Source organism: Dromaius novaehollandiae, chromosome 12 (genome assembly GCF_036370855.1).
Source record: "Dromaius novaehollandiae isolate bDroNov1 chromosome 12, bDroNov1.hap1, whole genome shotgun sequence".
NCBI lineage: Eukaryota > Metazoa > Chordata > Aves > Casuariiformes > Dromaiidae > Dromaius > Dromaius novaehollandiae.
Window position 1 is genome coordinate 6,127,068 of NC_088109.1, and position 27,901 is coordinate 6,154,968.

Genomic DNA, 27,901 nt, shown 5'->3' on the forward strand with positions numbered 1-27,901 from the left:
CGAACTGTTTTTTTTTCCATAACTTTTAGATTAAATAAAAATTTTTGAGCAAATTTCACTGTGAAAACAAACTTGTTTTCATTCAGGTTGATATAAGCATGTCTCATGGAAAAACAAGTCTTTGGAAGATAAATATCCCCTTTTTTAACATCACATGATATCCAAGGTGGGAGTAGGGTTAAAAATATAGACAAGCAGTTGATGCCAAATGGTTTACTTCAGCATACTTTAAGAATCCTTCTGAATACTGAGATCATCAATATGTAGTAAAACATCCTTTCCCTTACCGTAACTGGGTACTTCTGAATTTCTCAGCGGCTGTAGCCTATTGGCATGGGACGAAATGAACTGGTGATACATGTAGACGAATTTGGCCATTTTTGTGCTATTAAAAAGAAATAAATAGTGATCTCCAAATTACTGAAAACACAAACACCTAGGAAGTAGATCTTAGCCTTTCAGGTTTGCTTCTATGTATTCATGACACAGAGTGAAAAATTAACACCTCTGTTGAAGCATAATTTCTGATTTTTGTTGTGCAAGTCAGCACCAGCTGTAATATCATAGGAAGCCTAAAGAGCAGGACTTAACTGCTGTCTTTTTTTTTATAAAACCTAATGATACATTTCTTATTAGTATGTGTCAGAAATCCTGTAAAAATGTTTTAACTATTAATTTTCCTTAGCATAATTTTTCTATCGGGCATTAAAAACAAGCACAGAAAGAGAATGCCAGCTATTGTGCACATAATATTTATAAAATTCAAATGTTCTTTTCCATAAGATAAATGCTTATGCCACTGTAAGAGATTCGCAAGGTATCTCACCTCCAAATTTGGAATACAGTTGAAATGTTTTATTAGTTATTCTGAATACCAAAGTTTTTTATACTCTACTTAGTATTTTGCCATTTTCATGTCTTATACTCTTTCAAATATTGTATTATCAGTTTAAAAAATCAAATAGTGATTTTGATATGGTACGATAAAATGTAGGTAAAATAGGAAATTTAAAATTACAGATGCACATGGCAAATCTTTAGGATAAATCTGAATATAGGATGAACCACCAGCACTCATATTTACAGCAGTAACTTGCTAAATAATATAACCTTTATATAATTGGAAGATGTAATTTTAAAATCATGTCTGACTTACAGTTTTATTTTATTACATTTATGTATATTATTATTTATATTTTGTCTTATTTTACTAAAACAAATTTAATTCTGGAATGCATTAAGAAAGTCATGCTCTATACTGGTGTTGTTTTATTAAATCCCAGTTGCCTGAAATTTCAGTTCAGGATTATTGTTCAAATTCTACTTTCTACTGGATTTTTTTTTATTAGCTTCACCCTTTTATGCAATTTGCTCAAAAATATGCACCAGCATTTATTATTTTATCTGTTAAAACATTGAACTTGACTGCAGTTCCTTGAATGTGTCTAAGTCATCCAGACTTCTAAGTAAATATAGGGTAACAATGGCTACTGATCATAAATAAATATCTGTAACATGCTCATTACTTTTGTCTGCCCTTTTTATTTAAATTTCCATTGTCATGTTCTGTCTTGGGTGATGACTGTTTACTGTCTGTTCTCTGTTGTCTGTTGAAATTTTCCATCATATAGGCAAAATGCAGGATGGGAATATGGAGAACAGCCAGAACAAAGGTAATCTTCTTTCATATTAAGCAGGTTGTGGATTTTATTTTTAGCATGTAGTTAGATTCTGTTGAAAAATAAAATGACAATTTGTAATTTTTGCCTATGTGTCCAAATGTCTCTATTGTTCAAACAGAACGTTTTAAAAAAAACCATAAAAGCTCTAGCAAAGAAATTGTAATTTATAGAATTTTAAGCGATAAGAATTTTAGGAGAGGAAAAGATCAGTGTTTCAAATAAGCCATTTATAGATGAGGCTTTCATGTCATGAAACTCATTTTGAATGCATTTTTCTTGTGCAAGTTGCTATGTATCGTGCATATGCTATGTATCGTTAGTGAATTTCTAGTCTCATTTTTGATGTCGTGTCATCTATGGCATTTAATGGCATTGTATAGAAATACTTTTATTTGCAGAAGATAAAGCAATAATAAAAGGAAATTTTAATGCAAGGAGGTTATTTAGCAATTGGAAAGCATATTATAAGGGTGAAAAATAGGAAGGTAACAATGTTAGATGTTTCTTATTTAATATATAACCTCAGGAAGAAATTGAAATAACTATTTCACTTCCTCTGAAGTGAATCTTGATTCCCTTTTCATTATGTGATGCACCAGCTATCATGTTTTTTTAGACTGTGTCAAATAAGTAAATTAGTAAACTATAACTTTCTCTCTTCTCAGATCATTTTAAAGATTTTACAGGTGATGGATCAGAAGCTGATTAGATAAACTCAGTTGTTTATGGTACAGAACTATTAAATAAAAAGGATACTGTGTGAATACGTTTTAATGTTAGGCAGACCTATTTGATTTCAAGATTAAATAAGCATAGCTTTATATAAACTGTTCATGAATGTCAAAACTGAGCAGATCTGTTTCATTTCATTCTGTTTAATTTTTCTCTGTTCTATACAAAACAGACATATACACATATATAAACCGGAATGTCATTGCTTTTAAAAAATCGTGTTTTTCTCTTTGATACTAAAATAAACTTTCCTCATATGAAAGCCTTCTTGCAAAAAAGGATGGTTTAACCTTTAAATTACATGTTTGTTTTTTATGGGAGAATGATGATATCTTCATCTGACCTGATGGTTAATTTACGTGAGCACTGAACGCTATGAAAACATTTCTGGTCTGGTGTTGTCTACAGGAGCGGTTCCCAAAGTATGGTCCTCTGGTCACTGAGGTGCCCATGAGGTCAGGAGAAGTGGCGCATGGTTCATCCATTGAACCACATTGCCTTTAAAATGGTTTAAGTAAAAGTGTGGTATTAAGGGTTCATTGTATGAGAAATACCAAAATTTAGGGAAATACAGACATTCGACTTGCTGAAAAATTTTAGAGCTGCTAGTCTAGAACATCCTGCAGTACTGCTGTACTGCTACTTGTCAAGTAATTTGCAAGACATGAAGGGTAATATATATGTGTATATGTATACTACAGAATGTCACTGGTAGTAAGGAAAGAATTCACAGCGTACATGGCACTTGGCGAACGGTGCGTTAGGTCTGCGTGCCCCCGCGCGTAGCGTGCCCAGGGGTGCCCATGTAGCTCTGAACCCTGCGGGGCCCCACGTGGGCGTCTGTCGACGGCGGGAGCGACGCGTCGCTCTGTGCATAGTTACCCTCATCTGCGTTGCAAGCCGCCCTCGAACGGGTGTTGCTGGCCGAACACGGTAAGTTTGAACACTAGGAGAAAAAAGAGTGAAGGTCGGTTTTGGAGTAACGCTTTTGTTCTGCGTTCCTAGCCAAGCAGCAGGACGGGGCTGCTGCCATGGAGATGCAGCCGCTGAAGAGCGCGGAAGGGGGAGAGGGAGATGACAAGGACAAGAAGAAAGCCAACATGCACAAGAAGGAGAAATCTGTCCTCCAGGGAAAGCTGACCAAGCTGGCAGTCCAGATAGGCAAAGCAGGTACAGCTGGATAACTCACCAGAGAGCAGTATGTTATACTAGGAGTGAACAGTTTAAAACAAATAATTCTGAAAACCAAAGGTGCTTTATTACAGCAGTGTTCGGAAAAGGGGCATCGCGGTACTGTTCTGAAGACAGTATGTGGTACTGAAGATCTTTTATCTTCTAAAACTCAGCTTTGAGTTGTTACTTTGGTTGTAATGAATATTGGAATCAAAATGAAATGTAACTTCTCATAGTTGATATTCCCAAGTATAGTAATTACGTGATACTTAATTTTCTTTCCCCCAGAAGTCCTGAGTGCACACATCCAGAAACTTCAATATCTTCTCAAAATGTCACTCAGATAGTATTGCCCTTTTATGGATTCTGAAATCATGCTATTCTTTCTTTAATCTCATATTCATGCCTGCTGTCCAAATATGACACCCTTCAACTTCCAACTTAATTTAAAAATGAGAGAAAAAAAAGAGTAGGAAAATTAAATCTTTAGTTAGCATGATGGGCCTGTGTAAAGTTTGTCTGGAACCACAAAGGGCCTTGAAAGCATCCCTCATTTGAGTTTCAGCAGTATCTCTTTGTATGGATTTGAATAACTTCCAGTTTGCTTATATCACCTGTACTTGATTTCAGAACTTTTTTTTGTTTTCACCTATTTGGTGATCTGATTTTGTTTGTTTTTTCCCCATTCCCTATCGTCATCTTAATTACTTTTAATCTTCTATATGTTTGTAATTTACCTGATGAGATGTTTATCCCTGAACAATTTTTTCCTCACTTAGGATATAAATTCCAGTTAGTTATCATATGGCAAATTCTGAATACTAGATGTGTTCAGTCCACCTGATCTGAATAAATATTTTATCTAGTTTTTTGAAGAGTAGCTTTCTGAAAGCGTGACTAAGAATGAATATGAAGGAGAAATCCAAGCATCTCTGAAATATTTCAGTCACAGAAATAGAGTGCTTTATCACCCATTTTCATTTAAACTTTATTGGTCACTCATCTGTATTTGCTACTAATCTGTATTTGCTACTTACCAAAAGTAGGACCAAAAAGCATTACATCCTGTTATTTACTGGCTATTAATAAATAATCTATTGACTATTGTATCCAGTAACATCTGGTCCCTACCATTATCAGTTACCCTTTTCCAAGTATAGGTAGAAAGTTAAGATCTTTCATAACGACATAATCATCAATTTCATTTTTCTAATAGCATTAAAGAGATCTTAATCCCTATCCAGATCTTTCACTGGGGCTTTACAACAGATTCCTAACTTTACGCCCATTGAATTTCCTTCATTTTTCTTTATCAGGCTTATTTTTACCCCTACTATTCCTTCTCTTCCCTTTGTAGTTGATTGGACTCAGTTGATCACGTAATCCCACGATGCTGTTTCTTTTTGCCTGAATAGTGTATGACGCTTAGAATCAAGGCTTATCATTTCTTTACTATCCAATTTCATGCTTTGCCCAGTTTCATATTCCTCAAGCTTCTCTTTTGTTACTTTCTGTACAACATTATGCACGGATGTAAAAATACTTCATTTCTCACCATCATTAATTTCTCAGACGTTCGTGATTTCTCATGTTCAGTGGTATTATGGAAGGCATGTGGATGCCTTCTAACTGTGCTGTGCCAAGCAATAGCAATTAAAATAATAGATCGCTGCCTCATTTGGTTTTACTTTGTAATTGGTGAATGTATGGGGATATCTGTGTCGTGATGAAGGTTCACCTATAAAACATTTCAATGGATTTTCCTTTATCTTCCGGCATTTACTGGTCTCCCTGACTCATCCGCTGCCAGCCAACCTTAGCATCCTTCAGCTTACCAATCTTTTTTAAACTTCAGCCCAGACACGAAATTCACAGCATCCCTCTTCTATTGTATGATCTCATTAGAGAGAAATGAATTTATTCTGAAATGCAGGCTTAACCTTTTCATAGAAGCCTGCCAAAGAGCAGTAAGTAATCACAGAAAGGCAAAACGTGTTCTGATGGAAACCAGTATTCGTCACTTGAACCCAGAAACAAAATTCTGGAGGGAGGACATTACCTTGGCAAAGTCTGTGTCATTGAAAGAGCATGTTTTGTGCCCTGGATCTTTCCTGAATTCTGTGAAACATTTAGTCTCTCTTCTGTAATACTGTCAGTGTTGCACCTCTCTTGGGCCACTCATCATAAAAACGTGCACTGTTTGCATACTTTCCCTTTGAAAAGGGAAAGCTTGGAAACACGAGCATTTATCAAATTATCTAGAATAAAAATTAAATAAATTCTGCGGGCAAATTCTGCAATATTGCCTCATCACTGTATACAACCAGATTTCTCAGTAGGGCTTTTCTAAAATATTTTACATAGCAAGATTAGCTACAGGAGATTCTTTTTTTCAAGCCCGTTAAGAAAAGCTTATTTAAAAAGAAAGATGAAGAAATAACTTGGTGTTTAAATATGTAGAGGCTAGTAATTTGTAACAGGCAGATAATAAAAGGATAGATAAATGTCATATTAGGCAAAGTACCCCAATAAGCTTGAAAAACTTAGCTTAAGCAATTGTAAAACTTGTATTAAACCAGAATGAGTCAAAACTTAAAATGGCAATGAGGCAGTGCTGAAAAATTAATGCAGTACCATGCAGGTGCCCTGCAGAATTCAGTGCTCTCTTATTCATTGGACTTCAATTTGAATGTATGTTTGTTTTAAATGTATTTATAGTAATATGTTTTTCTACTTGATAGAATTCATCATTATTGGTAGTGGTGATAACAATCTCATATGGACTAGGAAAATAACTTCATGTCAAATTCTAGTGTAGCTTTCAAATTGCACGTGTTATTAGTTGTTTGTGTTTTGCTTCACAGTAATTGATTATTTCTTTTTTCAGGTTTGGTGATGTCTGCCATCACTGTAATCATTTTGGTACTATATTTTGCCATTGACACCTTTGTGGTCAACAAGAAACAGTGGTTGCCTGAGTGCACGCCTGTCTACGTTCAGTATTTTGTTAAATTCTTCATTATTGGTGTTACGGTGCTTGTGGTTGCTGTTCCTGAGGGACTTCCACTTGCTGTCACTATTTCTCTTGCTTATTCTGTAAAGGTAAGAAACACTAAATATAATTATCAGAGAAAAATCCTTTTCAGTTGAGTTTGCTAGTGACTTCTTTAAATTTTATCAGGTTTCAGGAAAGTTGGCCTGTAAATCAATGTGATCAAAAAGTTAGTGAAACTCCTTTAATGTACAACTTTGCTTGATATTGAAAGTGTTTCTAACAGAAATGCTCAATATATATGCATGTTAATACATATCTTTGAAACTACACAGTGCAGAAATATCAAAAGATAGACATATCTACTTAGTTTACACAGCGATCAGGAATGTATTCAGCAGGTTTTATTAAGTGAATAGGTACAGTCTTATATAGAATAACTTAAAATTTGCTTGTGCAATAGTACAAAGTTTTGATGAGGATTTGTAGTCCTCAGGAACTTAATCCAGATAAATTAAAGTTTCACTAGAGCTTTTATGAGCTTTTCATAAATGAAGTTACAGTTGTTTGTAGCCAAATTTAATTACAAAATTAAAGAGGATTAAAACCCTGGAGTTGTAGATTACTCCCTTATCTATCTAACAGTTTTCTCAGAATAATTTAGTTTTCTAGTCAGATGTGCCTTATACAAATTTTTCATCTGAGATCTTAAAATGTTTATAAAGTTTGTTTCTATTCAGCATGTAAATAAATTAAAATAAGGATATCATGAAGGAATAACTTGATTTACATGTAGTCAAACATCATTACTATTAGAACAGAAGACCAGATCTCAAGTATGTGACTTTGTTAATAAAAATTGCTGCTGCTTTTTAGATATTTTCCCATTCTTCTATGTCCTTTGCCTAACATGCAGCAAACACATGAATATCCATACCTGTAGTATCAAACTGTAATACAGCATTGCCTACAACTGGTGGTATTGTGCCCTGTGAGCATAAGATACTGTTCTGGGAGTAAGGGTCAGGTGTTGGGGCCCAGGATTTTTTTAATATTGAAAAGGTATAAACAAGAATAGCGTATCTTTCAAGGGGAACCATGCATCTTTTGGAATGGAATAGTCTACTGTAGTGGGTTTTTGCAAGATCTGTAGTCCCTCTATATGCTGCAAGACAGCATACTGGAATTGGAATTGGTATTAAAAAAGTCTATTTGTCAGACTAGTTATTTCAGTATTAAAATAAAGAAATATGAATAGGCTTACAAGGTAATATCTCACAAACCATTCATATTCTTTGCATTTACAGACTTTGATCAAATAGGTAACTTACTTTACACTGCTAATTATGCTTGATCAGTCTCCATGTTTAGGGGCTTTAGCCAAAAAGAAAAATATAATGTTCAAAAGGAATACATATAATAATGCCACTATTGCCTAATATTTGATATAATAATAGTGCTTGAAACATCCTGTTTTCTTCAGAAATACCTTAGCTAATCCTTGCCATTCTAGCTATTTCTTAAAATGCATACATACTGCAAAAAATGAAGCAACTATGTCAGTTTGTGAAAGGGAAAATTATTTCAGGGATGGTCACTACTTGGTTGTCTTTAACTAGGGTTTGGATTATTGGCCTGGAGCATCCGAGCTGTGGCTTAGTGAGTATTACATTATAATGAACAAGGCTAAATATAAGCGTTTTCGCTTTTTCTAACTGATGTTTAAATTCTGTCAAAGCAAATCTTGAAGGTTTTTTCCTGTGCTTTTTCTCAGAAAATGATGAAGGATAACAATCTGGTCCGCCACTTAGACGCCTGTGAAACTATGGGTAACGCTACAGCCATCTGCTCCGACAAGACAGGGACCCTGACGACCAACCGGATGACAGTCGTGCAAGCCTACGTGGGTGACGTCCACTACAAGGAGATCCCGGACCCCGATTCGGTACCCGCCAAAACCCTCGAGCTGCTGGTTAATGCAATTGCTATCAACAGTGCTTATACTACAAAAATTCTGGTAAGTAGGCTTTTCCTGTCAATAAAATGAAACATGGCAGAAGGAGAGGCTTTTATTTTCTTTCTTCTTTTTTTTTTTTTTTAATTCTGGCACGTCCTGTGGTTGATCATGGATTGTTAATTACCACTGAGGTCCTCAAAATGAGAGCAGATGCTATAAAAATTACATATTTTATTTGTTTCTTTAAGAATAGAGATGTTCTTGTATGTACACGGCCATGTTATATTCTAAAAGATCTTGCTATTGTTAGGTTGGTAGGGTCCAGTCTGCATAAAGGTAACTTCGCTCACACGACTGGTTTTCACTGAGTCTTCATATATTGAGACTGCATGACTGAGGCTCTGCAATTAGTTCTTGAATAAGACTAATTGGATTGGTTGGATCAGTGAGATTAATGGTCTTTATTCATTCCAGGTTCAAGTGAATTGTCACCAGAGGTATTTTATTCCCTCTTCAAAGGAGGGAAAATGGGAAAAAACATGTTTGCTTGTGGCATTAGATTCTTCTATACAGAGCTGATTAAAGGGTCCAAAATTTTTGCAGTTCCAGTAGATTTGTTCTTTGAAAGGTCAAGTTTAATCTTAATATCATAGACCAAATGCAATTTCTAGCTTATGAATTTATGTATTGTCCTTTTTATAGATTTATACTGAGCTGAGTAACATGGTCAATGCATGCAGTTTACGTTGTTTTAAAAGCAGTTTTTCAAAACACGATGGCAAAAATCTGTTGGTGAAATACTAATGAGTGCTGATGCATTCATTTCTGTTTATTCTTGGTATGATTTTAGTAACACTGTACATATGTGGATATCAGTAGCAAGCAGTTTTTGGAAGAAGAGCGTTTAGAGAAACCTGACAGCAGTGTGCCAAGTGTGCTTTGCTGGATGCGACAAGGGCGTTTGGAAAGGAGCGCTCTCGAGGATGGTCACGTTGCTTAGCCAGAGTTAGTACCTGACGCCAAGGCACAACGTAGGCAGCCTTCGAAGGGTGGTTTGTGCTGTGATGCACCCGCTCTGCCCTTCTAATCGAAAGCTCCCTGGAAACGCGAACGCCAGGAGCCCGAGCCCTCCTGCACCGGGGCGACAGGGAACCGCGCGCCGCCTCCAGCAGCTCCTGCTGCCTTCCAGCTGCAGGCTGGTTCCCGGCTGAGCCCTGGGTCTTGTTCTGTCTTTTTCCTGTGGTCTGACTAGGCCAAAATCAACCAGGTTAGCTGCAATGACGGATGGACCTTCTGTTCTCAGGGTAAATGTTGTGTAAACTCAGGGTGCCTGTTTTATGGCGGTGGCTTTTAGAAAAATAACAGCAGGAATGTTTTGCTATTGTTGGAAAAGCCATGTTTTTATCAATCAGTGTAACAGTTGCTTGCTACTGGGGACAGGATCGTATCTTTTACGTTACCGTAATGTCATTGCAGTAAGGCTGGGGACTTTGTCCTGTAGGGAGTGAAATAGAATCAGACTCTGCCTCAACACACAGGCCGAGATTAAAATGAGGTAAAACAGGCAAGGCGGGATGCAGGGTAGTATAAATTTGTGTTTGCATAACCACGACAGCGGTGGTGCTAGTTACAGGCATCTGGCCTCAGCATCACTACGGAGCTCGGCTTTCGGAGGGATTTGCAGGAATGCCACCAATGCTGACGGTTTTCCTCATCCCTAAGGTGCCGCTTCGTTGGTATGTAAGCCCGGAGTGACTGGCGGAGCAAGAGTCTGTGTCCACTGCACTTCATTTGTTTTATATTTTTACTGTTGTTCATTTTGAATGCCTGAGGTTAAACAAAGCATTTCTGTTCGACTTCCATAGCAGTTCAGCCTCCCAGAATCTCAGAGTAATTTTAGGTTTTTGAATAAAGCATAGGAAGACATCAGACCGCTTTCAAAAGAGATATACCTGCAATATTGGATAAGTTTAATGTTCCCTCTTTCTCTTGGGCAATAGATTCATTTGACTGAAAAAATTTTGGGCGAGAATAGTTCAAAAATTTTGCTTTGGTCTCGGTACAATTTTGAATTTTTTCACTGTGGTTTGATTTCATTGCTTCTTATTGAAACGAACTGTGTGTGCCTATTAGTTGCTCTTTCACAATTTCAGTTCTACTTTAGTTCTCTGTAAAACAAATAAACTGGTGAAATCCTCTGGAAATCACCTTTGTTCTGGATGCCTAACATAACTGTTTGAACTTATCTGTGTAATATTAATGGTGATTATTTAGCTGTGACAAGAGCATCTTAAGGTCAAGCCTTGCAATATGGACCTTATGAGAAAAATACCACTGTTATCAGAAGAGTTAATTTTGTTCATTGATTATTGTTATAACAATCTTAAGTGTAAGGTGGAAGGTATTGTTCCACAGCCCTCATTAATTCTAGATCATAAATGAATTCACTAAAAACTGCGTAAGGGAGTTATTTCCCGGCTGAAGTGTACAGAATTATTTTTCTGGCTGCCAACAGTGAAGGCATACTTGTGCACTCATTCTTAGAGCATATTTAATCAAATTGTGAGTATTAGCTCAAACCCAAAGGGCATATAAGTGTTAGGTCACAAAGATTGAATTTTACATATTCTATTATTAGTTATCTAGTTATGCGTACACTGCAAATTGCACTTTGTATGAACTTATGTTCAGAGTGATCACATATGGGACCATAAAATTAGTCAAGATGCTCTGCTGAATGAGAAATGTTCCCTCTTGCATTATCTTTTGATTAAAGGGCAATTGAACCATTGATAAAAATATAAAAAGAAAATAATATAACTGCTTGGGATAAAAGGTATGAATTTCCCTGAGAAATTAAACAAATTATTCCAGCTGAACAATAGAGTCATTAAATCTAGCTCTCTGTAATGTTTTCCAAGGATGAAGTACTGGGTGAGCTGATTTAGCATTCCATTAGCTTCAGAGCAACTTTAATGCTGCTTTTATGCTGTTTTTGTGAGGCTGTTCTATAGAAAGCCTTTTTCCCCCAGTCTTAAAATTTTGGATAGCTTTCCCAAACAGAAGTAAAAATTACACTGCCTACACTTTTGCATGTAAGCTGAGGAGGACTGTAAAACACCTCTTACTCTGAAAACAGAATTTGCATTTTCCAAATACTTTGATTGCCCTTGGGGTTGGAAGTACCTTGATGCTGAATATCATGGGGCAAGAATGATACAGAGACTCCAGATAGCAAAATTAGTGATTGAACTCTTCTATCGAACTGTTATTTGCATAAATTCAGTCCTAATCAGGGAAGTATTTCTTCAAGCCTGCGGACAACCCTCAGAAGGCACAGATTACTTGCTGGATGGGTATAACACGCTCTTACTGAGAGGAGATCATGCCTGACTGATTTTCAGCACCACCTGAAGGACTCAGCTGAACCAGTTACTGTTCGGATCTAGCACAGGTATTTCATTTGGTACTTGACAGGAGCTGAGGGAGCAATAGAGCTGCCTGTGCCTGTATTAGGTGAATATCTGGATCTACATCAGGAGGACGGTTTTCCATTCTGATTATTCAATTCTGAGGATCTGGAGTATCATTTACTGCATTTGCATAGTACGTAGCAGAAGGCAGGGGCACTTTAACTGAGGATATGGAAAGAAAAAAAAGAGAGATCTCACAGAGCAGTGCAGAACATTCACTCCCCTCCATACGCTTCTGCCAAAATATGAAATGGAGTAAAAATACATTAGTCTATATGCTAGTCAATATGTTAGCCTACTAATGAATGTGTCCACCTTGTAAAACCTTTTGAAGAAGGGCTGTATGGGACAAAGAAAAAAGGGGCAGATGAAGCAAAAAGAAAAAAAAAAGACAACTTTATTGCCACCAGAAAAAAATAAAAAGCAACACATTTCCCGATGGAACTACAGCATCTGCGTATGACAGTGAAACATCTATCTAAGAAATCAGTGGAGTTGCCCAGATTGTTGCTGGCACCCAACTTCCAGGCACGTTCTCAGCAGAGCCCTCGGTTACGCTCTCTGCATTAATGCCCTTCACGCGCACTCACCGTCCCTCGAAAGGTGCCGGGGTCGGGTTCAAGGGCCCCAGATATGCCCTGCGCTGAAGGTCACCACGAGCTTCTCTGAGAAGGGTTTCAGTTAGGGGAAGAGGGGTCCTGAGAACATAGACTGACTGCAGGGGGACGTGGAGCTGTAACAGGCTCAGCCAGTAAGACTAGGAGAGAAAAGAAGGTGTTAATTCACCTAACTGCTTTTTGCAGTTACTTTTTCCAGAATATGTAATGAAAGATTTTGTGAAAATAAGTGGAACTAAATTTTTAACTTTATTATAGTGAAAGCAGTTCAAGAGATTTTTGGCATATAATTTTATTGTTAAGAATAAATAGAGTCACTTTCTCTTGACTGATTGTGTGATGCAGAAATGCAGGAATGAACGCACCTCATCCTATCGTGGAGCGGTGCAGAGGGGCTGGCAGAACGGGTAGGTAACCTGTAAGATAAGAACCGTCAGAAAAAATTACCTTCTACAATGGTGAAATGGTAAAAGTAATTGAAAATAAGGTCTTAGCACAATAGCTGCTTTGCAGGAATAGATGAAAACTTCATGTATGTATTGGGAACACAGATGTGGTAGCCAAGCAAATGGTTCTTTATATTTGTGAAGAATATATTTGCATCCAAAAGTAGTAGCTAACTGGGTTGCAGGGAGAAGTTATTTTTACTGTCAGAAATGGTCTTAAATGAGTTGTGCTAAGTGCAAAATGTATTCCTCTTTTACAGGATTAAAAAAAAATGTAAAGGCTTTAGGTTTCATTTATCAACTACTTGAATTTGGCTTGTCTATTTATTCTTTTTTTAATCAGAGAAAAAAATGTCTCAAGCATAATATATAAATACATACTATTTAGCCATTCCATTCTTATTTCCTTTTAATTTTCATAATTTCATCACTTCCAATACAGTTAAATGTTCTTGGAAGCTTTAAAGTTATTTTGGGGAATATAGAGTATTGAAAGAGGAGGATACGTTTATGGGTAATCTGGAAGTTTCCTACTGAATCACCTAAAGCCTTGGGAAGTATATTGGTTTGTGGGGTTTTCCTTGTATTTTCCAGTGAGTGAAAAGAGGATGGAAAATGTCATCTCTTTTCAACGGTAGTTGCTTTCCACTCTCTAGTTGTTGTCAGGCAGAGCATTGACCTTTTCTTTGTGAGTGTGTGTGTGTGTGTGTGTGTGTGTGTGTGTGTGTTTTATGAAGTCTTGTTCTCAAAAAGGAATGGGAGAAGATGACCATAGCTGTTTAGGAAAGACTGTTTATTTCCACAGAGTAAAATGGGCTGGGGTAATTAACAGGTCAGATCATTTCCTCACAAAGCTCAAAATCCGATAGATGAGAGAGTACCATCCCTCTCAACAGAAGACCATCAGAAGTTGTATTTCCTGAGGCAACAGCAAAAGATCCCATGTTTTATTGTAGCAGCCTGCCAAGGGCAATCATGCTAAATGAACCTGCTATCGGATCTGAGCAGAATTGTCTTTATTTGGAGAAGAACCATAAGAACATAGCTTTTATTTTCCAAAATACATTTTCAGTTATTTTGGTAGTCGAAATGGGAAAGATGTTTTTATTCTCAGTTATGGTGGTCATAAAACCTATTCTCAAGCTGTTGTTTCTCATGTTAAAAGGCAGATAAAATTACCATTTGTTTTTAATGTACATGAAGGTGCAGGTCCGCTCTTATTTTATCCAGGTAAGTTCACCCATCACTGCTAACAATGTTCCAAGTTAAAATAGATACATGTGAAAAAATGAGGGCAGAAATGGGGACAGAAATAGTAAAAGAAAAAAAAAAGTTTGAGGCAAGCTTTCGTTTACGTTAATATTAAATGACAACCAAAGTAAATGGGTTGGCCTGAATTCTATTTTTTTCTTCCATAGTTCCCTATCATTAACATTAAGCAGCACATAGAAGTAGCAGTCCCAGTTGTTGACTTGGAGAAGTCTGTGAAAACGGTAAGTCATTTATCAGGCAGGAGGTCCAGCTGTCAGTCAAGCTTGACTGGTCTATAAGTAAGCAGGTCACCTTTGGGGAAGAAATGGCAGGTGGAGACGGAACGAGTACTACAGAAAGCAGAATGTCACAGTGAGGGCACGCGACTGGAAAAAAGGTGAAACTGGAGCAGAACGCGGAAAGATGGCTAGAGCCTGACAGCAGCAGAAATGTCACGTGCTCTGCGTAGCACGATGTGCTCCCACTTGCAGGCCCTGTCTTACCACGTCACGTTCTCGCCACACGGATGCAGGTTTTGTCCACAGGGAGGTTGGCGCTAGTAATTCTGGAATGGTTTGGGTTAATTTTGGTGAGAATTTTGGAATGGTTTGAGTTAATTTTGGTGAGAATTTGAGCAGAGGCCGTCCTTCATAATGGTTTTCTTTCCTCTGCTTTCTTTCCTCGGGCAATGCACAAAAATACCTTCCAACCTTAGATTGTGTGTCAAGATTTCCGTGACTTGTGTTTTCAGGCTGAGCAGGATGGGTCGGAGGAGGAATGCTATTTGACTGCCATTCTTATGTAAGGGCAGATCTGTGGAAGGCTTAGCCTTGCATAATCCTGGAAATCAGTAAACAAAGGGAAACTTATCTGGGATGAATTTTTCAGCTTAGCCAGTGTAATGGCTTGCTGCCAGTGTCATCTGGCTTTGGATGAGACAAGGAAACAGGAACAAGTCTGAATCATCTTCCCGCGCTGTCATTATGGAATACGCTTGGAATGAAAAAATCCCCTACTTCTACTGTACTCAAAGTGGTCCAGAAAAAGCGCAGAAAAATGTACAAAGGGGAGAATCCTGCACTGGCAGGGTGATGAACTGATGCAGGATTTCAACAATTCTAGTTTTGCACTGTTCGGAAAAGAGCAAGTGTATGTGCGTGAACTCCTGAAGCTCTGCTCCAGGTTTTACAGCTTGTGTTCTGCGATATTAGAGGTACAATAAATTAGCAAATATATGATATGAGGAGAAACACAGAGGAAACCCTTTGCTGAAAATCTGGAAAAACCCTCATGATATTTAGCTTGTTTTAGGGTAGCAGGATTCAAATCAATAGGCCTGGATTTAGTCAAGTAATTTGAGGCTAATACTATAAATTTTTCCTTGGCTGTTTTTAGTGAGTTGGCGTAGCAATAAACTTTGCAAATTGTGTATATTCTTGGTTTTGAAGTGCTCATCAGATGATGTCTAGGCATTAGAATATTGTCTGAAGCATTTTTTGCATAAAATGATGCATAATTCTGTTCTAAAATTTCCAGTGGCATTTCCGTGTTACTTACACCTGATTTATTCATAAAATTGAGATTTAGGTCCCGTTGTGTATCATTGGCCCTACTGATCAAGGCACACATGAAGCTGAAGAAAAGACAGGATTAATTTGTTGTGCTGTTAACATACAGGTTCGACTCTCTGACTAAATGGTGCATTTGATCCATTTAAAATTCACCTCAAGGTTAATGCCAGTCCCACTAATGACACTGCAAATAGAAATAAAACATAACATCACTTAGGCAAAGTCACTTCTGAGATAGCAGTGGCAGTGACTGTATCTTGCAGGAGTGTAAATATGCCGCATAACAGTGATTGGGATTGGGGAAATAAGGAAAGCAAATATTATTACATATCATAAGTTTTTTGGGTTTTTTGTAAAAGACAGGGAGTTTCTCATTTTTTAGAGAAATTTGCCTTTCTGGCTAGGTTGCACAGTACCCTATTTCCATCTGAAGCATGACATTCGCTTTTCTGGGTCTTTGGGCTTTTTGTCTATGTATTTCAGTCCCACTGCTTAGGCCATGAAACCTCTTTCCAGCTCGACCCAGTCCTTCCCACCCCATTTCCAAACGAGTATTTTACAAATGCAGCGTACTGTGAAATTTCCTTTGCTCAAAGCCTTCCTTGAAACACAGAATGGTCTGACTACTATAAAGAATAGATTAACAGGATAATAACTAAGGATAGATATTGTTGTAAAATAATATTTTAGGAAGCAATGAAGCAGATTTATTTGGTTTCAAAACTGCTGATACAGGGCTTCAACTCAACACTTGTTCTATGTATGCTGATGGACTGTATGGCCATAAAGCTGGTATCTATTAGAAGAGGAATTTAATTTGAATTTGAATTGCCATTTGCTTTATTTCCAACATTTCTGGAATGTCTCTATTAGAAATCAACATGATACTAAATAGGAAAATACAGGATGGTAAAAACTGAAAACAAACTTCTGAGAAATATGGAAAATATTTTTTTCAGTTAGCTCTAGCAGTGTTTTGTTTTCCTTTATAAATACATATGTATATCTGTGTCTCTATGTCTTGCTCAAATTTCTCTTATTTATTTAACGTAAGAGTTGGTATAGTCAGAGCTTTGAGACCTGAAGTGACAAACTGAATTCTAAAAATCTCTAATTTTTATGAGAGTTTTTACTTAATAGGCAATCTGTTGCAGGTAAATTTATTTCCTTATCTCAATTTTTATATTTCATTCACAGGATATTGAACAATTATGTAATGGAGGTATATAGTATATATGGGACCAGATGATGGGACCAGAAAATGCAGGCCAAAGTATCTCTCTATATATTTATTTCCAGCAAGGCAATCATCACAAAAAAATGAAATTCCTCTTTTTTCCTTTAAAAATTTTTCATAATGTATTTGCTAAGCTTTTTCTCAGAATAATCTAGGCAAGAAAAAGACAGCCTATAATGTGCATATTATTTACTGTGTAAATAATAATTACAGTGGTGGCAATAGATGATTTAGTTAACCGTCCCTGCCTGCAGGAATGGTAATTAGCAGAGAGTAGTGATCTTCACACATGGCTTGCCATTGAGGTTTTATATAATGAGAGGTACAAATATAGCTGTTAGTTGTCACTAAAATAGCTACTGCGCTACTAATTGAAGTAAGTCTGTTTAGAAGAGATTACGTGAGCGGGTAAAGCCTGGGACATGCTGCTCTCCCAGTCCGGGTTTTCCCTGCGGTCTGAGCGCAGGGGCTGTGTCTCCGGGGCAGGAGGCAGTTTTGATGAAGGCTCCTCTTCCCGGGGCGGCGCGGTGTCCGCGGGGGACGTGGCACCGGCCACCCCAAAGCTGGGGCAGCCGTCTGTGGAAGGGGTGGTGGCGGCAGGCCGGGATTAGGGAGCGGGGTCGCAGCCGCACTACCCTGTTGTCTGCTGCTGATGTTGCTGAGCCGGCCGGGAAGAGCCGTGCTGTCTGCCTGCAGGCCATCCGAGGCAGGACAGGTTTCCCCATGGTAGGTGAGGAACGCGGGAGGTGGAGGAGGCGAGATTAACGCTCTCAGGTAGAGCTGGTTGTTTCCCTGAAGTTTCATTATCCAGTAAACTAGAGTTGTAAATGAAGCTGGCAGCGGGAGGACCGCAGCTCCTGACAGCTCTTTTCCTTAATCCCCACTCTCCAGTAGAGCTGTCAGAGAAAGGGATGGGGGTCCCGCTCCGCGGCAGGTGAAGAAGAGTGGTGGGAAGAGAAGATGGATGAGCAAGATAATCCTGCATCGTTGTACACAGCCTGACAAATGATTCTCACATTAGCTACGAAAGTTTATGATCCAGTTAAATCCTAATTCTTTATTTGCTTTCTTAACTTCATGTTATAGAAAACAAAGATAAAAAAAGCTTCTTCAGACTGGCCCATAGCTTTGCATTCACGCTTCGGTAACTGTGGAATCCATTCACTCCTGTTGGTACCGCCAGAAGTCTGCGACCACGGCTGGCAGTCTCCCACAAACTTTTTAGGGACCATAATACCATTTACCGTGGTTTTTTTCTGCTTGCTTGTATGAAAATGAGTAAATTAATTTTTAAACTTGCTATGACACAACAAGTGTTTTCCAGACTACTTTTGCATAGGATTTTCTGTCATTTATGCTACTTTAAGTGCTTCTTTTCCACTCATCTTGGACCGGTGCAAGAGGGATCACTTATAAGGGTAACTGCCAGCTCTTTGCAAATATGCCTTTAGAATTTGCCTTTCCTGAGCATTTCCAAAGCATTTTCATCTAGATGTATAAACATTGTTCATAGATGTCTGATCATTTTTCTTTTTTTTAATAAAATGAGTTGATATAAAGAATAATTTTAATACATACTTCTTTTAATGCCCATGATGCCCTACTGAGATAAAGTTGTGATACTTTGGAGCTAATTTGATTGATAGGGTGGTTAGAGTTTGATGCTAACAAAAACTCATGGGGGATATTATCAGGGAGCAGGTTTTCTTGATGGGAGCTTTTGTTTTTACATGAATGGGTGTAAACCACTTACTTCAGGTACATCTGTTTTAATATGGGTTTTCTTTGTGTTCTGTATGGTTCAGGGAGATAATAATTTCAAATATGATAATTTAATACCATTTTTACTTAAAAGTGGCTTTAAAAAGCAGAATGTGGACGATGAATCACCTCATAATGTTGCATAATGGAATAGGGCATTAATTTTGTTCAATTTGTATATGCATAGTTTGTAAATCATATACTTCATAGTTTGTAAGAATTTTTCTCTGAGCGTGAGATTTCTCTGAAGAAAGGTACATTGAAGTACAACAGATGAGCAATATAGTTTGTGCTAGAAACCATCTCGCTAATTTTAGAGCAATAAATTTGCGGGAGTTACCTTGTAGACTTGAAAACACTTTAAATTGATGTGGCATTGTTATTCTTTGTGAGCAAAACGGCACTTAATAAGGTTTATTCTAATTTTGTTAATGTAAGCAAAAGATTTCTTTTTTGTTTTCCCTCTTTTGAGGCACAGTTAGTCCTAGAAAGTTGGTGTTAAATATATACAAAGCAAAAATGATACTTCAAATCCCAGTTCCCGCTTTCTTCTGCAGGGAGCCCCTAGTACTAATCTTTCTTTCAAGCTTCCAGTCTCTTCCTCTTGCTCATCAAACTCTTGGCCCCTCTGCACTCCAGTCAATCATATTTCGGTGGTATTTACAAGTGACTATGGGATGCTGTCCAAAAACGATGGCCTTCGTGCTTTCAGTGATGGTGCCAGATATGCCTGAGAAACCTCCGGGAGAGATGGAGTCTAGGGAATTGTAACTACAGATTCTGCACAAACTCCCCTGAGCGCTGATTTCTCAAGGGCATATGGCTTTGATGGAGCTGATTTCTCAAGGGCATATGACTCTGATGGACTTTCACAAAAATAGCAGAAGGTGTCCCTTACATAAAATCCTTTTCCCAGCCAGAGTCTTGCAGAGGAAATTCTGAAAGCTTTCAAAGGAAAGGTTTCCAGAATATTTTGACATAGTCAAAACTGTACTGTTCCCTAGCATCATTCCAAGAAGTGACAGACCTGTTTTGGCAGACACCTAGCATGGAAAAGTTAAGCTTCTAGACGGAAGTCTTAAAATTTCAGGATAACTTGACCTGTCGGAACTGCTGCCAACATGTCTCTTGTGCGTGCATACACCCAACGCACAGCGAGAGCAGGGGCGTGTGCCTGGCTACTGGCAGGCCTTTGCAGAGGCACTGGCACACCTCCATTGAGAACTGTGAGCTAGTGCTGGTCAGCAGATGTATCTCATGGTGCAGGATACTAAATGAAATGTAGAGCATGTTAAAATGTTCCCTTGTGCATTTCTTCTGCCATCATTTTTCTGGTGTTCATCTTACTCAGTTAAGTTCCTTTACATTTCTCTTCACTACAGAGGAGAAGCATTGACAGTCCTCAGTGCTGGTGTGCAATGGTTGTATATCCCAGTAATACTTTGGAGAGGTGAGAGATGAGTTTTCCTAGGAGAATTTTCCTATAAAGGACAGGATATTCAACCTCACCATCATTCCTGTCCCATTTTCCTTCTGAATGAATAATCAGATAAAAATTGGCTGCAGTCTCCCTCTGCTACTCTGCCTAGCAAAGGCATCACTCTTACTATCCTGACAAGGAGAGGGACTGGCCAGAGGACTAAATTTATAATCATCATGGACGTTACTCCATCAATCATGCAAGAAATTCACTCTCAGAAAATATTAGATAAACATTGCTATAACATATTATAAGCACTTGAGTTCATGTATTTGCTTCACAAAAAAAAAAACTTATTTAAGCAAAACCAATTTAAAAATAATTTCAACTGATACATGCTAGTAGAAACTTAAAGAAGCAGAGTACTCTCTGTATAATATGTATTGAAATACATACAATACAGCCTTTTCCTTGCTCTGGAAATGAGTACCATTGACAGAGAAGATACAATCACTAGCTTGAGTTAAGTGATAAAACTTCCTCATATGTTTCATGTGGCTAGATTTGCTTTACATTTACTAATTTAGTGCCATAAACTGTACACATTGTTTTTACTGCAACCAGAAAGGCAATGAGCAATAAATCTGATTTTTTGTTTGGTTTGGTGTTTCTAGTAATTTAATTTTCATGTTCAGATATAACCAAAAGCCAGAAGTAGAAAATCCTAAGTATTGACGAGGTTTGTGCAAATGAAAACTGTATGCACAGATCAGCTGCCAGTAAATATTGCTGTTTCTTTTGTTGAGATTCAAGCCTTTGATGTGCACAAATAAAGGCCATGCGTTTTCTATTTAGTTATTTAAGGTGATGACTAAATTCTTGTACAGTATGATCATTATCACAGCTCTCTAATACAGAGTTTTCAAGTAGGGATACTGTTGCTTTTTCAGTTGCTTAGCCTAAAATGTTGATTTAGTGTCTACAGAACACTACAAGCTTTTCTTCTTTCCAGTTCAAATTAGTAAAAGACATGGAGAAAATCATGCAAATTAAAATAAAAATTGGTATATTTAGATAACACATAATAGATGGCGTGGATTTTATGACATTGTGGTTGAAAACCAAATACAGTGGATAGTAGAGAGCATGGACGAGATGTGCTTTGGTCTAGTACTAGAGGTCTTTTCAAAAAGCTTGATTAATTTTGATTAAAAGAGTTTACTAGTTAATATAAAGGGAAGAATATTACGTAACTGGAATTTCAATAACGTCACTTTCAGAAGTGTTGCGTGAGGTTCTCATAGGGAACCTTGGAGAGAGAAAGTCTTGAGATGGCAGGGAGAAAATGGTTCGCTATGGCATGTACCTGAACCGGAATGAGTGACTTGACGGACTTCTCCCAAATGCACAACTGCTAGTTAGAAGCTTAACTTTTCTGTGATAAGTGTCTGCCAGAACAGGTCTGTCAATAAAGAAAAATGTATCCCTCCTTCCTCAAATCTAAAAGATGAGGTCTCAGCCGTAAAGCAGATACATCAATGCTTTTAATGTTTGCAAAAACATATAAAGCCCAGTATTGGTTCTAATGTGGAAATACACTTATTAAACTGCAAGGATTACCTTGAAATTTAAGTTTTACCATCTGATCAACTCAGCATTATGCATTTTGTCTCCTGCCTCTATTTTCCGTGTCTGCAACATGTATGAAGCCAGTCTGATATCTGCATGCCATAAAACCTCAGTTTAATAGATCTAAAACAAGGTAGCAGATGTTCTCCTGTCATTATGGAGGCACCAATTACAATTCTACAATTAAGTGCAATTTCTCTTTTGCACTTAAAGCAGAAGGTTCAACTTGTTTGTCATGCATGGAACTATAGCAAGCTTTTCCCAAATGTCCAGGGCAAATTATCAGAGAAGTTACGAGATTTGTTAATCTGTTCTTAATTTTAATCAATTTTGGTTTAGAAAGGGTGCATCTGTCAGCCTGGTCTGTGTTTTAAAAATATTCTTAATTGGGGAGAAACATATCCTTGTGGGTTTTTTTGTTTTAATAGTTAGTATTAACTTAAACCTTGTACTTAAAGACATTTGGTTGTTAATTAAAGTAAGTTAATAACAATTATTGTGTCTTTATTTTGATTATATAGGTTGCTTGTCAACAGTTCTTGTTGCACTTGGACAAAGCTGGAATGGCATTAGTATAAATCTAATTGGCTGTTCCCTGTGAGTGTTACTATGCAAAAGGATAAGGGTGGAGTTTTTTAGCATTTCAAGTTTGGAAATCAAATGTATTTTAAAATTTGAAAGGCAAATTGTCATTAAATGATAATATATTATGCACAAAATGTGTGAATGAGTTTGATCAGTAACAAGAGGAAAGTCACTTCATCCTGACAAATGACAAATATTATATCTTGTAGTATAATATTTGGAGACTATTTGGGGGGAAAGTGTAGAGAAAAATGTGTCTGTAAGATTCAATTTAATATAATCTAGAAACACCGAGGCTGGAGCATCCTAACTATAACCGCATGATTATTCAGGGGTGTCAAAGCAAGGCACAGTCCATTCTTTGGGCCTGTACCTTTGTTTAAATTTAAACTCAGCTCTAAATTGTCATAGTGGGGGATGCAGAGTTTTTGAAAAATCATTTTCATCTTTTATATTAAAAGACATCCAACCTTCTGTTTTAGCTATTTTTATCTTGAAATGTATTTATTAAAAAGTTAAGAAGGCTTATACTAGAGAACTAAAATGAAGGGAGAAAAGGAAAAGGAATAACTCTTGGGGCACATATTTTGATCACAGAGTTGCTAATAAATTATGATGTGTGAACAACGTATATGTCTATGTTTCGTTCCTCAGAAATAAATGTTTGGTTGCACGTGAGGACTTTATGAAAAGGTACTGTTAATTTCAAAAAGTAATCAGTTAATCTTTACATAATTTGAAACCAGAAGACCTTGCTCTGGGCCCAATTAAATTAATTAGATAGCTAAATGTAGTTAAATTTAGCTTAGTTAACTACTTCAAATATTGCTTCTACTATAGATATCCCACTTATTATTTCTCTAGTTGTGAAGCTGAAGGAAATAGAAAATTGTGTCCTAATTAGTGCTAACAAGTTCTTCATTTTTAAAATTAGTCTTCTCACATAAACACTGCAAATTGCTTAGGTGCGCCTACATTTTGCATGTCTGAATATTTATGTAGAGACAATATAAATGTTTTGTCTGTATTTTTAACTTGCATTTTTTGTGGTTGAGAGAAAGTTGTCACACTGATGAAGTATGGACCAGGAAAGTGGACAGTGAGGTGGGCTGAAAGCTGGCTGAACTGCTGGGGTCAAAGTGTTGTGGTCATCGGCATGAAGCCCAGCTGGAGGTCAGTCGCAGGTGGTGAGCCCCAGGGGCTGATACTGGGGCCGATACCATTTAACATTTTAGTTTATGGCCTGGGTGATGGGACAGAGCGCATCCTCATCAAATTTGCAGACAACAGAAAATGGGGAGGAGTGGCTGATACCCCAGAGGGCCGTGCTGCCTTTCAGAGGGACCTCGACAGGCTGGAGAGATGGGCAGAGAAGAACCTCCTGGAGTTCAATACAGGGAAGGGCAGAGTCCTGCCCCAGGGAGAAATAACCCCAGGCACCAGTACAGACTGGGGGCTGACCTGCTGGGAAGCAGCTCTGCGGAGAAGGGCTGGGGGTCCTGGTGGACATGTTGACCATGAGCCGGCAATGTGCCCCTGTGGCAAAGGCCAGTGGCATCCTGGGCTGCATTAGGAAACGCGTTGCCAGCAGGTCGAGGGAGGTGAGCTTCCCCTTCCGCTCAGCCCTGGTGAGGCCACAGCTGGAGTGCTGAGTCCAGTGCTGGGCTCCCCAGTATGAGAGACGTGGAGCTACTGGAGTGAGTCCAGTGGAGGGCTACTGAGCTGAGAGAGCTGGGGCTGTTCAGCCTGGAGAAGAGAAGGCTCAAGGGGGATCTTATCAGTGTGTATAAATACCTGATGGGAGGCAATAAAGACGACCAAGCCAGACTCTTTTCAGTGGTGTCCAGTGACAGGGCAAGAGGCAATGAGCACAAATTGAAATACAGGAAATGCTATTTAAACATAAGAAGAATTACTCTGAGGGTGATTGAGCACTGGAGCAGGTTGCCCAGAGAGGTTGTGGAGTCTCCTTCCTTGAGATATTCAAAACCTGACTGGACATGGTCCAGATCAACCTGTTCTAGCTGACCCTGGTCTGAGCAGGAAGATTGGACTACATGGACTCCACAGCTCTCTTCTGGACTCAATTATTCTGTAATTCTGTGAAAATGTGTACAGGACTATCATATAGCTATTTTTCTCTTCTGTAGCATTTTTGGCCATATATTTTTATTATTCAATATTATTCAGTAAGAATCAAAAGTAAATTCATTTGTAAATTTTAAAGGGTTTTTAAATTATTTACTGTTAATATTAAGGGCAAAGTATTTGCTCTTTTTGTATGTAATAAATAGGTAACTATCAGCCAGACAGGAAGTGGAGATGGTAACACCAGCCTTTGTCTGTTCTTCATGCACGGTTTCTTCTTCTTTCGTAATCACTCTCGTGGGAATTTACGGATAGTATCATTTTTTCCCTGTTCCTGTTACGTGAGCTGAAACAAGGACAGGTCCGAACTCACTGAGCCACATCACTGCTGCTCGCTTAGCTGTGCCATGTTGATAGGAAATGTCACACCGCTACATTATATAGCTACAACTAGCTCCTTTTTATGATTGCTTTGCTGCTGTTCAAGGCAACAAGAGATGTTGCAATATGCGGTTTTTATATAATGTTATGTCTGAATAGCCTGTATTCATCTCAAGTGCTAGCAGTGGGAATTGCATTGTACCATGGTATTGCATTAGTTAAATACATTGTTCCATCTTTTTCAGGTCTGTCTTTAGGGAATGGGGAAAATATTAAATAATCATAACCTAATCTGACACAGAAAGCCTGGCTCCAAATATTCTCTTAACTGTCACAGTATATCTAATTATGCCAGCTGTACCTACATAATTCCATCATACTGGCTATTGTACAAATATATTGTGTTTTACTTCCTGTGCAGTAATGAGTTAAAAATTCTCGTTACCAATTTCCTAGGCAATTTGAGCAGCTCTGATAGTTCAATGGTTGTTGAGTAACTAAGTCTGAATAGAGTAGTTGCTTGCTAATTAAAGAAGTTAGGTTCGCTGGCCAAAGGCAGTAGCTTCACAGTATAAGCAAAGCTTGGCTTATGGCTTTAGCAACTTGAACTGCAGGCCAGCTGGGTTCCTGACTGGGGCTCGACACGCAGTACAAATATGCCTTGAGACTACGATTTTGCTGTAGCACAGAGGTCTGCGTGATGTGGGACCGCTCTGCGTTCACCATGCGGTAATCGGGGCCGCGCAGCGGTAGCTCCAGCAGGGGAAAGGCAGCCCCACCGGCCACTAACTTTAAGTAGTAACTCACCAATGTATAACCTTATTATTAAACTATGTCAACATTTACATTTCCAACTTAGTCTTCAGACTTGGTATCTTTGGAGAGTGCTGAACTGTTTTGCAAGTGCTTTTGGGTGGCCGTCTGCAGTGCAGCAGACGTCATTGCATCGGTTGTATTTGGTTCACATGCTCATCGCTGTCTCCCCCAGTCACAGCAGCTGGAACTGAAATTCGGGAGAGCAGCGTGATTTTAATTAAATTGGAAACCATTAAGGTTGCCAGCCAGCAGGATATGGCTTAAGTGCAACAGCTTTAAATACAGGTCATGGGCTGGAATTGCCATTCTTGGACAGTATTGTACTAGCTCTTTTCTTCTAAAGGAATGCAAGGCTTCAGAAAAATAAGGAAGAAAGTCTGTTGAAAACATTATTAATTTAGGCAGAAATTTAAGTTTAAATAATTTTTTTCTCTTTAAAATTTCTTATTTTCAACTTGGGGCCTGAAGAAGAAGGGAGAAAAGGGACTGGTGAACAAGGATTGTATAAATTTTAAAGGGAGTTCTTTTTTTCCTTTTTTTGTTAAGACTAGTAATTTGGTAGCAGCAAACATAAACAAGATTGCTCTGGGGATGTCTGCAATTTAATTAGAAGCTCATGTGGGAGAACTCTGATTTAGGTCTGTGCATAATGGAGATAACCTTAGCTCTCCTTCAGTGTGTCGACACTGACTGCTACGGCAGTATGTGCTGTGGATAACAGCTTTAAGCCAGTCAGCTGGGAGGGCTGCAGCAAATGAAATCAGGAGATATATTTGAACAGATCTTGAATGCGTATCAGTTACACCAGCTAACAAATCAGTGTGTGTCAGTGAGGGTTTGGAATATGTTGCCTTGACTTTGATCAGCTTGGGACAGTGACTGCTGATGCCATGAGTAAATAGTGAAACCTGGAGGTGACTTATTCCGTGCACACTCTTCCAGCGAGAAATGGACCTGATGTGGATGTTAGGGTTTTGTGGAAGATGAGGAAGATTAGTGAGCAACTGTAAAGCAAAAGGAATTACCTGCTGTTCCTCCATTTCCAGTCCTCTCAGAATAGAAATCTGGGACATGGTCAATATATGACAGGAGAGGTGAAATTTTAGATTTAATTTTTATTTTTATATATATATGTGTTTATGTATATATGTATATAAAATCCATTTATTAGTTTCCTCTCCTCCTTTTATACTTATCCTATGCTAAAGAATGTGATATACAGATGAGCTGTACTACCATTCCTCAAAACATATTTCATGCCACCCTGCAATTATTTTCTGGCTTCTGTACATCCCTGTGTTTTACTGTCGTGTAGTGTATGAAACATAAATCCTCTTACATGGAGAAAACTGATGGCCAGCCTTTGTTACCAGAACATGCCCAGTATCTATGACAGGATTCCCGAATGTTTTTTATTTTCTGATTTAGAACCAAATTCCAAATGTGTGTACTGCAGGGGCTTTGAAATGATGAATGCGTAATCACAGGACCCAAAATACTATGCCTTATGGAACAAACTGATGAAAGTCAGGATTTTAGGAGCTGTCCATCCTTAAGGAATGTCAACTTTAAGGAATATTCTTTGTAAATGATATGCTTTGCTGGAGCTTGAAAGAAAGAAAAAGAAGAGATCTGTAGCAGTTACATTATAAATATTTTAAATTCTCTGAAGGTACAAAGAAGATAAATTTTATTTTCTGATGAATGGGCATAATACAATGGAACGGGAACATTTACATGAGTTTACTCAGCAGTGTGCATAAGTGTCAAAAAAAGCTTTAAGCTTTTAAACGTTGGACTTAAATTCAGTGAGAGAGATGAGAATGGTACACAAGGTTAATTCTGTGCGTTTCTTCTGACGCCAGAATGATTATGCAACCGGCTCAAAGAAGTTAACTGTTCTTTTTCAATCCTTTATGCTGACCCCCTTTCAACCTGACTTTTGATTTAAACTGAATTCCAACAACATTGTATGTTGCAGTGATAATTTGGAGTTATAAAATGGCAAGTATATTATCAGTAAGCATTATCTCTAATTTAACATGTTGCTTGCTGTGCTATGTATAAAACAGAGGCAACTGTCACACACC

General features: G+C 38.0%; 1 protein-coding gene across 14 annotated transcripts in view; it reads left to right on the forward strand.

The window, feature by feature from the left end:
* ATP2B2 (ATPase plasma membrane Ca2+ transporting 2) overlaps positions 1 to 27,901 on the forward strand; it is a 304,347-nt gene that overhangs the window by 216,509 nt on the left and 59,937 nt on the right. For 12 of the 14 annotated variants that reach the window (XM_064518822.1, XM_064518823.1, XM_064518813.1 and 9 more), the window contains 4 exons: positions 1,632 to 1,673; positions 3,420 to 3,584; positions 6,475 to 6,689; positions 8,354 to 8,596. In XM_064518822.1, the coding sequence (XP_064374892.1) occupies positions 1,632 to 1,673; positions 3,420 to 3,584; positions 6,475 to 6,689; positions 8,354 to 8,596 (665 nt within the window). The remainder of the gene's footprint in view (positions 1 to 1,631; positions 1,674 to 3,419; positions 3,585 to 6,474; positions 6,690 to 8,353; positions 8,597 to 27,901) is intronic. The other 2 variants (XM_064518825.1, XM_064518824.1) reach the window with 1 other exon arrangement.